This window comes from Lactuca serriola, chromosome 4 (assembly GCF_051521515.1).
Source record: "Lactuca serriola cultivar US96UC23 chromosome 4, Lser_US96UC23_V15, whole genome shotgun sequence".
Lineage (NCBI taxonomy): Eukaryota > Viridiplantae > Streptophyta > Magnoliopsida > Asterales > Asteraceae > Lactuca > Lactuca serriola.
The window spans coordinates 18292980-18307998 of record NC_136411.1 but is presented as its reverse complement, the minus strand read 5'-3'; the positions used below and the strand labels follow the sequence as shown (position 1 = coordinate 18307998).

Here is a 15019-nt window from a genome sequence, read left to right as displayed (position 1 = left end):
AAAGATAAGAAAATAAATCCGCAAAATAAAAGCCAAATAAACCCTAACCATTGGACACACTTTCGCCTCTCTTGTCACCGTAGAGTTCGACAAAAGAAAGTGAAAAACTTTGAATTTGTTCGTCTTGATATTTTGCTAACATCGTCGCTGGTTCTTGGCCTCTTGTTCTTCAGGTTAGTTTCTGTTTTACTCTTGTAATCACCTTCGGTGGTTCATAGTTTCATGTTGGATTTTGTGAGCTTTAAATCAATTTCTCTCCTTCACTTTTGTGTGTTTCTTTATGAATATGTGCTAACTGTTAAAGATATAGTGAATTTACTTTCTTGATTGTTGCATCATATAACTGTCATTATTATTATATTGATAAATAAAGACTAAAAAATACATATGTATTCATAATTGATGGTGGAGTCAATGGCAATTTATCTTTTCTATGTTAAAAGGCATGTGACATGTCAGTAGGTGATTATGTCAAACCAATTTCCCTATAGGCATGTTGTAGCACAGGAAACACTATACATATATTTAACAATGTTATATAGAATTAAATTAAAATGATAAAGTAAACTATGCTTTATCAGTTTATGTGTTTAGCTTTTTTATTTATAGTTTTATTTTATCTTTTAACTAGGTTTAATTCCTACTAAGAAATGTATATGTAAATCCTACTAATTAATTCCTTTGCTGTTTAACTTTTAGATAATTAATTTTGTTAACCTTTTAGGTTAAATATATTCTTACGATAACAATGAATGATGATGAAAATGAGTCATCAAAACGCAAGAAGAAACATGGGACGTTAGATTGGTTTGTTAATGCTCAAAAGAAAACAAAGACTCAAGATGATTCTTCGTCGACGCCCGATAATATCACATATGGTAGCACCAAATTTCCATCTAGGGAAAGAGAAAGTCAATTTGATGTAAATACACTTCCACATGATCCAGGCTTGAGAAAGAATATCCTTGATTATCATCCCAATGACCAAGATGCAGTGAGGAAAGAATTTATACAAAGAGGTCCTTGCCAACCACGTGGTCATAAATTTCTTCAAACAGATTTTGGAGGCTATATGCGTCGCTTTATTCCCACTTGGTTTGATCAACATAAATGGCTTGAATATAGTATTGAAAAAGAGGCGGCGTTTTGTTTTCTATGTTACTTATTTAGGGAAAAGGATGAATTTAATGGAAAAGGTGGAGATGCTTTTGTTACAGATGGCTTTAAAAGTTGGAATATGCCAAATAGGTTCGACAGACATGTGGGAGCTGTTAATAGTATCCATAATCGAGCTAGAGAAAAATTTGAGATGCTTACCAAACCAAAAAAGTCGATACAAAGTGCTTTTGAGCAACAATCTACAAAAGCCCAAAAATAATATCATGCTCGTTTTCTTGCTTCGCTACACTGTATAAGGTATCTTCTACATCAAGGCTTGCCAACCCGGGGTCATGATGAAAGTCAAGAATCAAGTAATAAAGGAAACTTTCTCTAACTTCTTGAATGGTTAGCAAAACATAATGAGGAAGTTGATAAAGTTGTATTGAAAAATGCTCCAAAGAACTTACAAGTAACCTCCCCTTCCATTCAAAAAGATATCATACATGCTTGTGCAAAAGAAACAACTAAACACATTATTAGAGAAGTTGGTGAAGATTACTTTGCAATATTAGTAAATGAATCGTCTGATGTAACTCATAATGTTCAAATGTCTTTGTGCTTGCGGTATGTAGATAAGAAATGAGACATAGTTGAAAGGTTTCTCGGTGTTGTACTTGTCGTTGATACCACAACTTTATCTCTTAAATAGGCAATTTATTCTTGGCTTGCGGAGTATTCATTAATTCCATCTAAAATTTGAGATCAAGGATATGACAAGGCTAGCAATATGAAGGGTGAAAGTAATGGCCTTAAAATCCTAATCTTAAAAGAAACCACATCTGCATACTATGTCCATTGTTTTGCTCACCAACTTCAACTAACACTAGTTGCAGTTTCAAAAAAGAGCATAGATTGTGGTTGGCTCTTTGAGATACTTACAAACTTACTGAATGTCATTGGAGTTTCTTGTAAGAGAAAAGAAATGTTGCGAGAAGCTCAAGCTCAAAAGGTTTCACAAGCATTTGATGACGGTAAACTTGAAAGTGGCAAAGGATTGAATCAAGAGTTAAGTTTGGGAAGGTCGGGTGATGCTTGTTGGGGATCCCACTATAAACTGATTGTGAATGTTATTTCCTTATATCCTGTGATATGCAAGGTTCTTGATAAGATTGGAGATGTATCTTCAAGTTTGGATGACCGGCTAAAAGCGGATGTTGTTGGTTATTCACTTGAGTCTTTTGATTTTATATTCATATACATTTGATGAAGACTATTTTTGGTGTGGCAAATGATTTGAACAACGCTTTACAAAGAAAAGATCAAGACATAGTTAATGTTATGACGTTGGTGACATTGACCAAACAACGACTACAACAAGTAAGAGATAATGGGTTGGAACCTCTCTTAAGTTCAGTCATATCCTTTTGTGAAAACAATTGCATCGAAGCTCCTAATATGGAATATGTATATGTCCTGACAGGTAGAAAAAAATGTGGCAAACTACACACCACAAATCTTCATCATTTTCGAGTTGAAGTATTTGCTGTGATCATTGATTTGCAACTTCAAGAGTTGAAGAACCAATTTGACGAAGTTAGTATGGATTTACTTGTTAATATGGCTAGTTTAATCCCTGTTGATGATTTTAAATCTTTTGATAAAGAAAAGGTTATTGCACTTGAAAAACTTTATCCTAGTGACTTTTCAAGTGTTGAATTAGTTCGTCTTAGTGATCAGCTTGATAACTACATCTACGATATGAAAAAAGACGACAGATTTCAAGGATTGAAGGATCTTAAAGAACTCTCTAAGGAGATGGTGACATCTAATAAAGATAAAGTTTTTGATCATGTCTATTAACTTATTAAGTTGGTGTTGATCCTCCCGGTGGCGACAGCTAGTGTAGAAAGAGCATTTTCGGCAATGACTTTTGTGAAGAATAAGTTACGCAACAGTATGGGTGATCAATTATTAAATGATTGTTTAGTAACTTATATAGAGAAAGATGTGTTTTCAAAAGTTAGTGATGAATTTATTGTTACTCACTACCAAAATATAAGCAATTGACGACAACATTTATAAATTTTAGTTTTGATATTAAATGTTCTTTTTAATTATTAATCAAAGTTTATTATGTGCATACCCTATTTTTTTCTAGATCCGCCACTGCTTGAAGGTTAAGACTCAACCATGCATGAGTTAGTGACCACCTAAGAGAGTTAGAGGGCTTAATTCATGGTTTGAGTCCTAATAAGGTGTTGAATAAGGTGTCTAAGTCCATAACTATTTCTGGTATGTACTTGACCCGGTTGGCATTGTCCATTTGGGTTGCATGACATCATGATAACTGGATAAACAAAATGAGAAGAAGGACATTTATGATTTGTTAATATATTATAAGTTATAATATATTAATATGAAATAATATTATTTAATTAGTATTGATCAAGAATTAATTTGGAATTAATTTTGTGATAAAAAAGAGACTAATTAAATATATGAGGTTGATTGTGTAAATCATCCATTCTTATATAGTGGGCTAATGATCCATGGTTTATTGGATTGGGCTAAAACCCATAGGGTGCTCCATGGATACTCCATGGAGGTTAAAACCCATGAATCATGGAGGAAATGAAAAGCCATGTCAATTAGGGTTTACGTGGTGTAACCCTACTTGTGAGACACTATATAAAGACCCCATAGGCTAGCAAAATAGGCACTAAGACTAGAACAAGGAGGGCTAGCTGATTTTGAGTGATAGTGTACTTTTCTCAAAGTTATTCCAAGAGTTATGGTGTTGTGTAAAACATTTGAAGAGTCACATTTAGGGTGCTAGGCTCATAAAGTTCTTAAGGAATCCAAGCAACAAGAAAGGTATGTTCTTCTACTAGCTTTTATGTTTCAAGTTCCCCAAGCCATGCTAGTTACGTTAAGAACCTTGGAAAAATGAAATTTGCATGTATCTTAGTAAAACATAGACCTAAGGGGTTGCGTGTACACCATAAGAGTGTTAGAATGTTTAAAACCCTTCAGTGGTATCAGAGCCTATGCTTGTTTTCAATTATACTTGATGCCACATGTTTTTTGCAAAGTTGAAATTCTGCATTTTTTGCATTTGACTGCTCACCATGACGTGACAGTCTTTACCATGACGTGGTGATGCTCCTATATGCAGAATTTCGGGGTTTTGCTTGGTATTGGATGATGATCATTACCCTAAACTGTTTTTTGAACCTTAAAACCAGGTTTTTGATGTGGTAATGATTATGCTAATCCAATTTCAAAGGTTATTATCAAAATTTCAAACTTTATATGTGTTTATATGATTCTTGAAATTGTTAATATGAATGTTCATACACTTATGAGTTTTGGTAGATCGTAGGAATTATTTGCAAATTGTTTGTTAGTTTAATTCTTGATCTAAATATTTTTAATGGGGTCCATAATTTGTCCTCAAGTTATGGATTACCAAAACTCTTTTCTTTTAAAGTCCATTAAAGAACACATAGGTTACATAAAATGAAAAGTCTTCATTTTAATAAACCATTAACTCATAAGTTATGAAGTTGAAAAGTTTTGAATAGTTACAAAATTTGCCCTCAAGTTTTGGAACATGTAAAGTCACTTTAGAAAACTTTAGTTCCAACCCCTAGAATTTTAAAAGTTAAAATTCAACCCTTATACTTTATAGTATTACAAGTTAATAATATATATATATATATATATATATATATATATATATATATATATATATATAAGATCAAGTCATTTTACCGTTAGTAGGCCTCATTCACGAAGCTGTTCTATAAGGGGTATAAGGTTGTTGCCTATAAAATGGCAGCTTAATGGGTGTCCACTCTCACCCACCGCTTCCTTGACTGGTGGAGGGTCGTTAGCCGAATGGGTAGGACAATGAATTTAATTCTCATTAAAAGTATAATGATTATTATAAAGTAACTAAATGTTTTATAAATTCTCAATCTTAGTTACTTTAGGAAAATGTGAATTTGGTGCTAACCCATGAAATTACACTTTGCACCTTGGTTAAGTCGTTAGTGGAGCGTGTGTGGTTAACCGACACACTACCTTGGATTTAACAAGGTTGGCAAAGGGTGGCTTAAGGTTTATCATATATCGGTGGAGCACGTGTGGTTAACCGGCACATCGATTAGGTGATAAACATTAAGAGTACCAAGTAAATTTGCATGGTTATCCACACCTTGTTTTGTGATCCTCAGCATCATAGTCACAAAACTTGAAGGGTACAACTGAGATTGAAACATGCCATTGAAAAGCTCAATGAATCTCAAAAAAATCTAGGAGTTTCAAAACCAATTAAAACCTAATAATACATTTCTTTTTTCATGGTGGAAATTGGTGAATCGTCATTCACCTACCTTCAAATATTTTATAGCTTGGATTACGACATCCCTCTTCTAAGTTATAAAATATTGTATTGGGTCCTAGCCTTAATATTACATTTGTGTGTCTTATTAAGGACTATCTTTATATCTAATCTAAACTTGTCCTTCTTCTTTTTTAGATGTCTTCCAACAATGATGCTTCTAGCTCAAACCCTACCGGCTCCTTCTCTCTCATGAACCTTTGTGGGACAGTCATCTTTGATGGGACTAATTTCAATGATTAGATTAGGAACATAAGGATGGTCACTTGCTATGAGGACAAGGAATATGTCTTTGACAAGGAGCTAAAGGAACTTGATGAGTCTTCTGCTACTCTCGAGGAGATCGCTGACTTCAAGACTCATGAGAGAGATGCCACTAAAGTGGCATGTATCATGCTGGCCACGATGACAACCGAGCTCCAAAAGTCCTATGAGGACTTTTATCCTTTTTAGATGCACCAGGATTTGATGGAAAAATACCATCACAGTGCTTGTCAAAAGCGATATGAAATAATCTCTTTCATGATAACAACTCGAATGAAAGATGGTGAAATTTATAACTTACAGGTTTACATTTGTGTCTAATGAAGTTGCCTAAAAATGTTGTTTTCCAAACAACGTAAGAAAAAAGGATATATGTAAGTCGAAGAGGTTAACATTTTTTTTGTTTGAATGAATCTATGATTTTTTATGTTTATTGTAGCATGATTGTGTATTATTATTGATCTCTATATAAAGTTTTGGAGTTTGCTGGATGAAGGTACATTAATGGAGGTATGAATGAATTACAATGTTTATCTTCATCTTTTTCTTTTTCTCAACTTATTTGTCTCTTATATAGTAAATTTTCTCCTTTTGAAATCAATATCTCCAATAATGTGCTTTGCTTGAACCGCCTAACTTGCCATGTTTTACATCACAATTAATTGTCTCCGTTCAATGAGAAAAGGGCAACAAATTTGTTTCGACTTTTTAAGTTCAGATTAGTTATAATTTGATTTCATAACTGACATGAATTGTTTTTTTGGTGTTTCATCTTGCGGGCTCTTCTAAAAGTTTTGTGGACAGGTAAGAGTGCGATCCTCTTGTAATAATCCCTAATTTTAAATTAAACATCTCTTTTAATTGTATAAAGGGTATATAAGTAATTTTACTCTGATATGTGTATTAATCTTTGGTTTATGTTCTTGTGTTTAAGCTTTCTTGATATGAAAGAAGGTCACTATAATCCTAGCTACTGTTATAGCAATGAGGAAATGGCGACAAGGATCACATGTTACTTATATTTCATTTTTAATAACTAGCTATCACAATCTTCATAATGTTATTACAAAATGCTATGCAAATGTACATATTTTTACACTTATATTGTTTTTTAGGGGGCCTAAGGAATAATATGATTCTATCCATCAGTTTTTTGCTTATACTTGCATTCAGCTACTATTCTTGCCACTTAAACATGGAGGAGTATTTTAAGTTTCATGGATAGAGGAAAGGAACAAGTATTCTTGTAGGTTACTTCTTTTAGGGATATAAAATGGGATAGTTATAAATCTTTATACCAGCAATGGATACGATGAAGGAGGGAAGCACTGCCATTTGGTCAATGAGACTTCCAGAGGACAAATAGGTTCGTGTTGAAATTACTGATGCAGCTGATTTTAGTGTGAAGGAAGATGTCAATCTATCACTTATTGACTATGAACTTATCAATGTTGAAGAATGAGAGCCTATACTTATGTGTTCTTGTATTAGATGGAAAATTGAAAGTTTCTCTTATCCTTTCCGCTTATAGATTAGACTTAGATTAATGTTTTTAAATTTTGTCCGTTATCATGAAATGAGAGATGGTCTTTCTCTTTTCCTTCCTGCTCCTCCACCTCCTCCACCCGCATCATTCTTCACCTCTGAATCTTCTTAACTATCTTCATCCCACCCAAAGGAAGGAATATTTCTGGATTTAAAATCATTGTGAAATGTAATATTGGAACCATATTTTTGTAAAAGATGTTTATGTTATGTATAATTGACTGTTACATTTGTGAAACCAGTAAGGTTGATGTAGAAAATTTCCACCGCAAAGCTCTATTGAAGCGGTTGAACTCTAAACATGATTACAGACACCGTCACCAACTCCACCACTACCACCAAACCTCCATCGTTACATCAATGGCATTTATCCTAATCATATGCTCAGTTGAGAGAAGGTAAAGAGTTTAGAGCAGCAACACAAGGAGAAAAAGAGTCGGAGAAAACATGAAGCTGAAGCCAGTTTCATGAAAGGCATCCGTAAGTTCTTGAAGCACAGTGTCTACTGATGGCTATTCATTCATTCATTCGATCAATCGATTGAGGTATTCTCGATAATTGTTAGGTGCATTTCATGCATTCATTTTGTAGTTTTAGTTCATAAAAGTGCATTGCATTTAGGTTTAAACTCATGCATTTTGCATATTTTTCGGGATTTTTCATGATGCAATTCCATTCACACACTTTTATGATATTTCAGGGACTTTTTGAAGGTTGGAAATTGCTGGAGAAAGTTTAAAAGAATTGGAGACAGAGTTACAAAAGTTTGGAGCTCAGAAGAAGGAGAATGTAGAATTTGGCATCTCAGAAGTTTACACGGCCGTGTAAATTCTCCCTTTTAATTTACACGGGCCGTGTAAACGTACATGCAAGGGCAGTCTACTTTGATGACCTTGAAAGTTTAAGCATTCTACTTCTATTGTTTACACGGCCATGTAAATGGCACCCTTTAATTTACACGGGCCGTGTAAACGTCTCGACAGTTTTAAAGAGGTTTTGTCTTCTTATAATAGGAAAATTAGTTTTGTGACGAGTTAAGGCAGGATTTTGGGAGAGAGGAAGGCGATTTTCAGAACTATTGCAAGTAGATTAACACTTGGAAACACTTTAATTTCCTTTTTGTAAGTCAATTTGAAGTTTAAACTTGTTTGATTTGTAGTTCAACCTAGATATGTGTGGTTGATTTCATTATCATTTCCGAATCTGAATTCTTACGTATGTGTTGTTAGGTTGTAACTTGAATTTTACTTGTGTTTAACATCTAGTAACCTTTGATTTGATCTTAATTATATGTTTGGTTGGTTCTCTTTTTCACTTGATCAATGAATTAGGGTTCTAGTCAATCTAGTTAATCAAATTATGAAATTCGTATATGTTTTATGATTTGATGTTAGTAACACACACTTACTTGGTTGTAATTAGATCAAAATTAGTGTAATCAAAGATTAAATGTTTATATTCCCAAACTTAAGAGGAATGTTAAACATTGTTGGTAATTATTGCAAGAACCTAATGTCATTTAATGATTTGATGCAAGAGTTTATTTGAATTGAATCAATTAAATGAAGTTTTATTTGAAGAGCTTGTTTTGAATAAAATACTTTTGCCAATTTGGATATTAGAGTTTATTAATATCCAACTTACCAACCTAGATTGAACATGAGTTATAATCATATTACATCTTTCAACATAATACATGTATAAGAGTCAGAATCGGAAATGTACTTTTTTTTATTGCGTTTGTTATCAATCTTTCTTCTTTATGAAGTTTAATTCAAGCTCAAATACAATCCCCCATTTTAATATTATTTGTATTATGTGTGAAAATATGGCAAGATAAGAAGTCCTGTATTCCTGTGGACCGACCCTGCTTACTCTATACTATTTTTAGTATTAGAATAGCAGTGATTTGAGTTTTATTAATATTATTTTATCCCATCATTTGTTGGTTTGACCACCAAACAAATTGGCGCCGTTGCCGGGGATACGGTGGTACTAATTGTTTATGCCAAGATCTTTTCGCACAGGTACACCTTTACCAGTTGATTTGGAGATAGAAAAATCTGCTAAACAGAGAAGGAAGCAAGCCAAACTTTTAAAGAAACAACAACAATCCGGAGCTTCTTCATCAAATCTATCAACTACATCCTCTCAACATCCAAAAGTATCACCCCACGATTTTCACCTACTTCTACCATGGCAGACAACCATGGAGGAAATCAAAATCCTCCACATCCACCACCTGAACAAACCTTTAGACAATGGGCCACTCAAGATGTCACCCAACAACCTTTGTGCATAAATTACCCTGCAACAATCAACTTTGAACTCAAGTCTGGACTCATCCATTTGTTACCCTCATTCCGTGGTCTTGAGAATGAAGACCCACATAAATTCCTTAAGGAATTTCATGTTGTTTGTGTGGGTATGAAGCCACATGAAGTCACAGAAGATCAAATCAAGTTAAGGGCATTTCCCTTTGCTTTACAAGATTCAGCCAAGGAGTGGTTGTATGACTTACCACCGGGGTCAGTCACAACATGGAATGAACTTGCAAGGATGTTTCTGGATAAATATTTTCCCGAAATGAGAGCTTCAGCTTTACGTAGAGAGATAATTGGCATCAAGCAACAAAAGAGAGAAGCCTTGCATACTTATTGGGAACGGTTCAAGAAATTGTGCTCAAGATGTCCACAACATGGGATTACAGAATATCAGTTGCTACAGTATTTTTGTGAATGAATGTCATCTTGGGATAAGAGATTACTCAATGCATCAAGTGGTGGATCTATAGCTGATAAGACTCCAACAGAAATCAGAGTTCTTATAAAAAACATGGCAGAAGAGTCCAAGCATACAGTCCAAGAAGAAGAGTGGTACAGTGATGCACCAAGGGGGGTGAAAGAAATTTCTACTCCAAAAATTGAAAGTCAACTTTCTAAGTTGACTAAGGTAGTAATGATGCTTGCAAAAGACAAGGGCGTGCAACCACCAACAGTTAGACCTTGTGGCATTTGTACATAAATTGGACATCCCACTGACATGTGCCCCATGTTACAAGAAGATGTAGAGCCAGTTCAAGCTATGCGATTTTCAAGTCAACAACAAGGAAACTTCCAGCCAAGAAGCAATCCAAATTGGCATCAACCTAATACCAATTTTCAGCCTAGACCACCACCCTATCAACCAAGACCCCCATTTCAAAATCAAATGCATCACCAACAAAGTTATCAAACACATTTCCAGCCAACTCAACCTCCTCATCAATCTCAATATCAACCTCAAAACATGCATCAAGGAAGTAGTTCAAGCGGATCGGGAATGTCTTTGGAAGACATTGTTAAGAGTTTAGCCACAAGTACTCAAACCTTTCAAAATGAGACCAAAGCGAGCATCAAGACTTTGGAGCAACAAATGACTCAACTCGCCACTTCTGTGAGTAAATTGGAGTCACAAGGCAAACTACCCGCGCAAACCAAGAAGAATCCAAAACATAGTGCATGTGTCATCACTTTGAGGAATGGCAAAGAATATCAAGGTCCAAAGATGGTTGAAGAAGAAGAAAAGATGGAGCTAGAGAAAAAAGAAGAGAAGTCAAAAACACCTTCCAAGCAAGTTCCTATTGAAGCAAAAGTCACTCCTCCTCCATTTCCTTCAAGATTAAACAAGTCAAAGCGTGAAAGTGAAGACAATGAAATCATGGAGATGTTCAGGAAGGTAGAGGTAAATATTCCTCTTATTGATGCCCTCAAACAAGTCCCTAGGTATGCAAAATTCCTTAAGGAGTTATGTACATCTAAGAAAAAACTGAAAGGGAATGAAACTGTCAAAGTATGAGAAAATATGTCTGCAGTGTTACAAAAAAGATTACCTCAAAAATGTAAGGATCCGGGTGTTTTCACGGTTCCTTGCAAATTAGGTAATCTTCATGTTCCACGAGCTATGCTAGATCTTGGAGCTTCTATCAATGTTTTGCCATTTTTCATCTTTAAAACTTTAAATATTGGCACATTGAAGAAGACCGGGGTAATCATTCAATTGGCTGATAGATCTTTAGTACATCCAAAAGGTGTGCTAGAAGATGTGTTAGTCCAAGTGAATGAACTAGTGTTTCCAGCAGATTTTTATGTCCTTGATATGGATGATGATGACTCACCAAATTTGAGTTCAATTCTTCTAGGAAGACCCTTTTTGAAAACGGCTAGGACGAAAATTGATGTTTATGATGGTACATTGTCCATGGAATTTGATGGGGAGGTGATAAATTTCAATATTTATGATGCTATGAGATATCCAAGTGATATTTCATCTTTGAATTTTGTGGATGTCAATGAACCATTGACAGAGGAGTGTTTTGATTTGTCTAATCTTGATGTGTTAGCTCTCATTTTAGACAGGAATCTTCAAAAGGAAAGAGTGGAAAAACTTGCCAATCAATTTACAATTGATAAAGAGATTATGGAGGTTGTGTCTTGCATGGATGAGAAGAAGAAAATGAGGTTTGATGTTCCAAAGCTGAAAATACCGATGTCTAATGAGAAACTTGTTCCTTCTATTGTGCAGGCACCGGAATTGGAGCTAAAAACTTTACCCGAGCATCTCAAGTATGCATATCTTGGAGACAAGGAAACTTTTCCAGTGATTATTTCCACCAAGTTGTCAACAAAAGAAGAGGAAGAACTTGTCACAACTTTGAAGGAATATAAGGAAGCAATTGGGTGGACTATAGCCGACATCAAAGGGCTAATTCCTTCGCTTTGCATGCACAAAATCCTTATGGAAGAAGATTACAAGCCTTCCCGAGAAGCTCAAAGGCGTCTGAATCCTCCAATGATGGAGGTTGTAAAAAAGGAGATTTTGAAGTTGTTGAATGCGGGAATGATTTACCCTATATCAGATAGTAAATGGGTAAGTCCGGTCCAAGTTGTGCCGAAGAAGACAGGTATTACCGTTACAACGAATGACCAAGGTGAGTTAGTCCCCACCCGTGTGCAAAACGGGTGGAGAGTTTGCATTGATTATAGACGGCTCAATTCCTCAACCCGGAAAGACCATTTCCCACTTCCCTTCATTGATCAAATGTTGGAAAGGTTAGCGGGAAAAACACATTATTGTTGCTTGGATGGATATTCCGGTTTCCATCAAATACCCGTTGCACCAGAGGACCAAGAAAAAACTACTTTCACATGTCCCTTCGGAACATTTGCATATACGCGAATGCCTTTTGGGCTTTGCAATGCTCCAACCACTTTTCAAAGGTGCATGGTAAGTATTTTTTCGGAATTTGTTGAGGAAATCATTGAAGTTTTTATGGACGACTTCACAGTTTATGGTAATTCTTTTCATGAGTGTTTGGGTAATTTGAAAAAGATTTTGCAAAGATGTATTGAGACCAATCTTGTTTTGAATTATGAAAAGTGTCACTTTATGGTTGACAAAGGTCTCATACTAGGTCATATTGTGTCTTCTAAGGGTCTAGAAGTGGACAAAGCAAAAATAGATGTCATAAAATCTTTACCTTATCCCACTTGTGTTCGTGAGGTGCGCTCATTTCTTGGTCATGCAGGATTTTATAGAAGGTTTATCAAAGATTTTTCCAAGATATCTCGTCCCATGTGTGAGCTCCTACAAAAAGATGCAGAATTCGAGTTTTCCAAACAGTGCAAGCAAGCTTTTGATCAGTTGAAAGAGTTGTTGATAACAGCACCAAAACTTCAATCACCGGATTAGAGTTTGCTTTTTGAAATCATGTGTGATGCCAGTAATCATGCAGTGGGTGCAGTGTTAGGGCAAAGAAAAGACCGTGTTCCTAATGTCATTTACTATGCCTCAAAAACACTTGATAGTGCACAAGCCAACTATTCAACAACTGAAAAAGAATTGCTATCTATTGTTTTTGCTTTAGACAAATTTCGTCAATATCTGCTAGGTTCTAAAGTCATTGTTTATTCTGATCATGCAGCTATTAGGTATTTACTTGCAAAGAAGGATTCGAAGCCTAGACTCATTCGATGGGTATTACTCTTGCAAGAGTTTGACATTGAAATCAAAGACAAGAGCGGAAAGTCAAATCTTGTAGCTGATCATCTTAGCAGGATTGTTTCTCCCGATGACTCAACTCCCATTCATGATGCATTTCCCGATGAAAACCTGTTTTCAGCAAAAGTTGCCCCGTGGTATGCCGATATTGTGAACTACATTGTCACAAATCAATTTCCACCAGATTTGACTCGATGGCAAAAAGACAAGATCAAGAAAGAAGCCAAGAGGTATGTTTGGGATGAGCCATATTTGTGGAAATATTGTGCTGACCAAATGATTAGACGATGTGTGGATCAATATGAGGTATCTTCTATCTTAACATTCTGTCACTCTTATGCTTGTGGAGGACATTTTGGTCCTCAAAGGACTGCAAGAAAAGTTTTAGAGAGTGGATTTTACTGGCCAAGTATTTTCCATGACTCTTATGTTTTTTGTTCAAGCTGTGATAAATGTCAATGAATGGGCTCTTTAAGCTCAAAGAATCAAATGCCCCTAAACCCCATATTAGTTTGTGAAATTTTTGATGTTTGGGGCATTGATTTTATGGGACCTTTTCCATCATCTTCGGGTTTTGTTTATATTCTTTTGGCTGTGGACTATGTTTCCAAGTGGGTGGAAGCAAAGGCTACCGGTACTAACGATTCAAAAGTTGTGATAGATTTCTTGAAGGCTAACATTTTTTCCAGATTTGGTGTTCCAAAGGCCTTGATCAATGATCGTGGTACACATTTTTGTAATCGTATACTCGGGAGTGTTTTGAAGAAATATGGTGTCACTCATAAAGTTTCCACAGCATACCACCCACAAACAAATGGACAAGCTGAGGTAAGCAATCGACAAATCAAGGGCATTTTGGAGAAAATCGTGAATACAACAAGGAAAGATTGGAGTACACGCCTTGATGATGCTTTGTGGGCGTACCGCACTGAATACAAAACTCCAATTGGAATGTCTCCATACCATATTGTTTTTGGAAAGCCGTGTCGATTACCCGTTGAGTTGGAACATAGGGCCTATTGGGCGATCAAACAGTTCAACATGGATTTAAGTGAATCGGGAAAGAAGAGGAAGCTGGACATACAAGAACTTGAGGAAATCCGCAATGAAGCGTATGAGAATGAGGTTCTTTATAAGGAAAAGACCAGAGCATTCCATGACAAGATGATTACACGCAAGGTATTTCACAAAGGTCAAAAGGTACTACTTTACCATTCGCGTTTTAAATTGATTCCTGGTAAATTAAGGTCCCGTTGGGTGGGACCATTTGTTGTCACTAATGTTTTTGAGCATGGTGCAATAGAAATCACAAGTGAGAAAACCGGGAAGATTTTTAAGGTAAATGGTCACCGTTTGAAACCTTATTATGAAGGATTTCAAGTCAAGAATGAAGAAGTGGAGGAAGTAATGGATCCAAAGTATGAAAATTGACAAATAGTTGGGGTCCAAGTCGAGCCAACGACATTAAAAGGGGCGGCTAACCGGGAGGCAACCCGGGGGTATTTTTGTCATTTTGTATATTTTCATTTTATTTTCTTTGTTTTCAAACTTCCAAGTTGTTTTTCATACTAAAAGAGGGTTAAAAATCATTTTTCGGGCAGTAGAGGTTTAGCGGGTTGCAATTTCAAAAAGTGAAAAAAATCAAATTTTTTGGCCTTCTCAGAG

At 35.5% G+C, this 15019-nt stretch overlaps 1 protein-coding gene across 1 annotated transcript; it reads left to right on the top strand.

Annotated features, from left to right (window-relative positions):
- The first annotated feature begins 1888 nt into the window (after positions 1–1888).
- On the top strand, positions 1889–2961 carry LOC145098084 (uncharacterized). Its single transcript, XM_079035759.1, has 2 exons — positions 1889–2317; positions 2371–2961. Exons 1-2 carry the CDS (start codon positions 1889–1891, stop codon positions 2959–2961), a joined length of 1020 nt encoding a protein of 339 aa, XP_078891885.1.
- Positions 2962–15019: the final 12058 nt, after the last annotated feature.

Coding starts and splice junctions, on each gene's coding strand:
- LOC145098084 (XM_079035759.1), top strand. CDS start 1,889: ATGAAGGGTGAAAGTAATGGCCTTAAAATCCTAATCTTAAAAGAAACC. Junction 2,318..2,370: donor ACCGGCTAAAAGCGGATGTT/GTTGGTTATTCA, acceptor CATTTGATGAAG/ACTATTTTTGGTGTGGCAAA.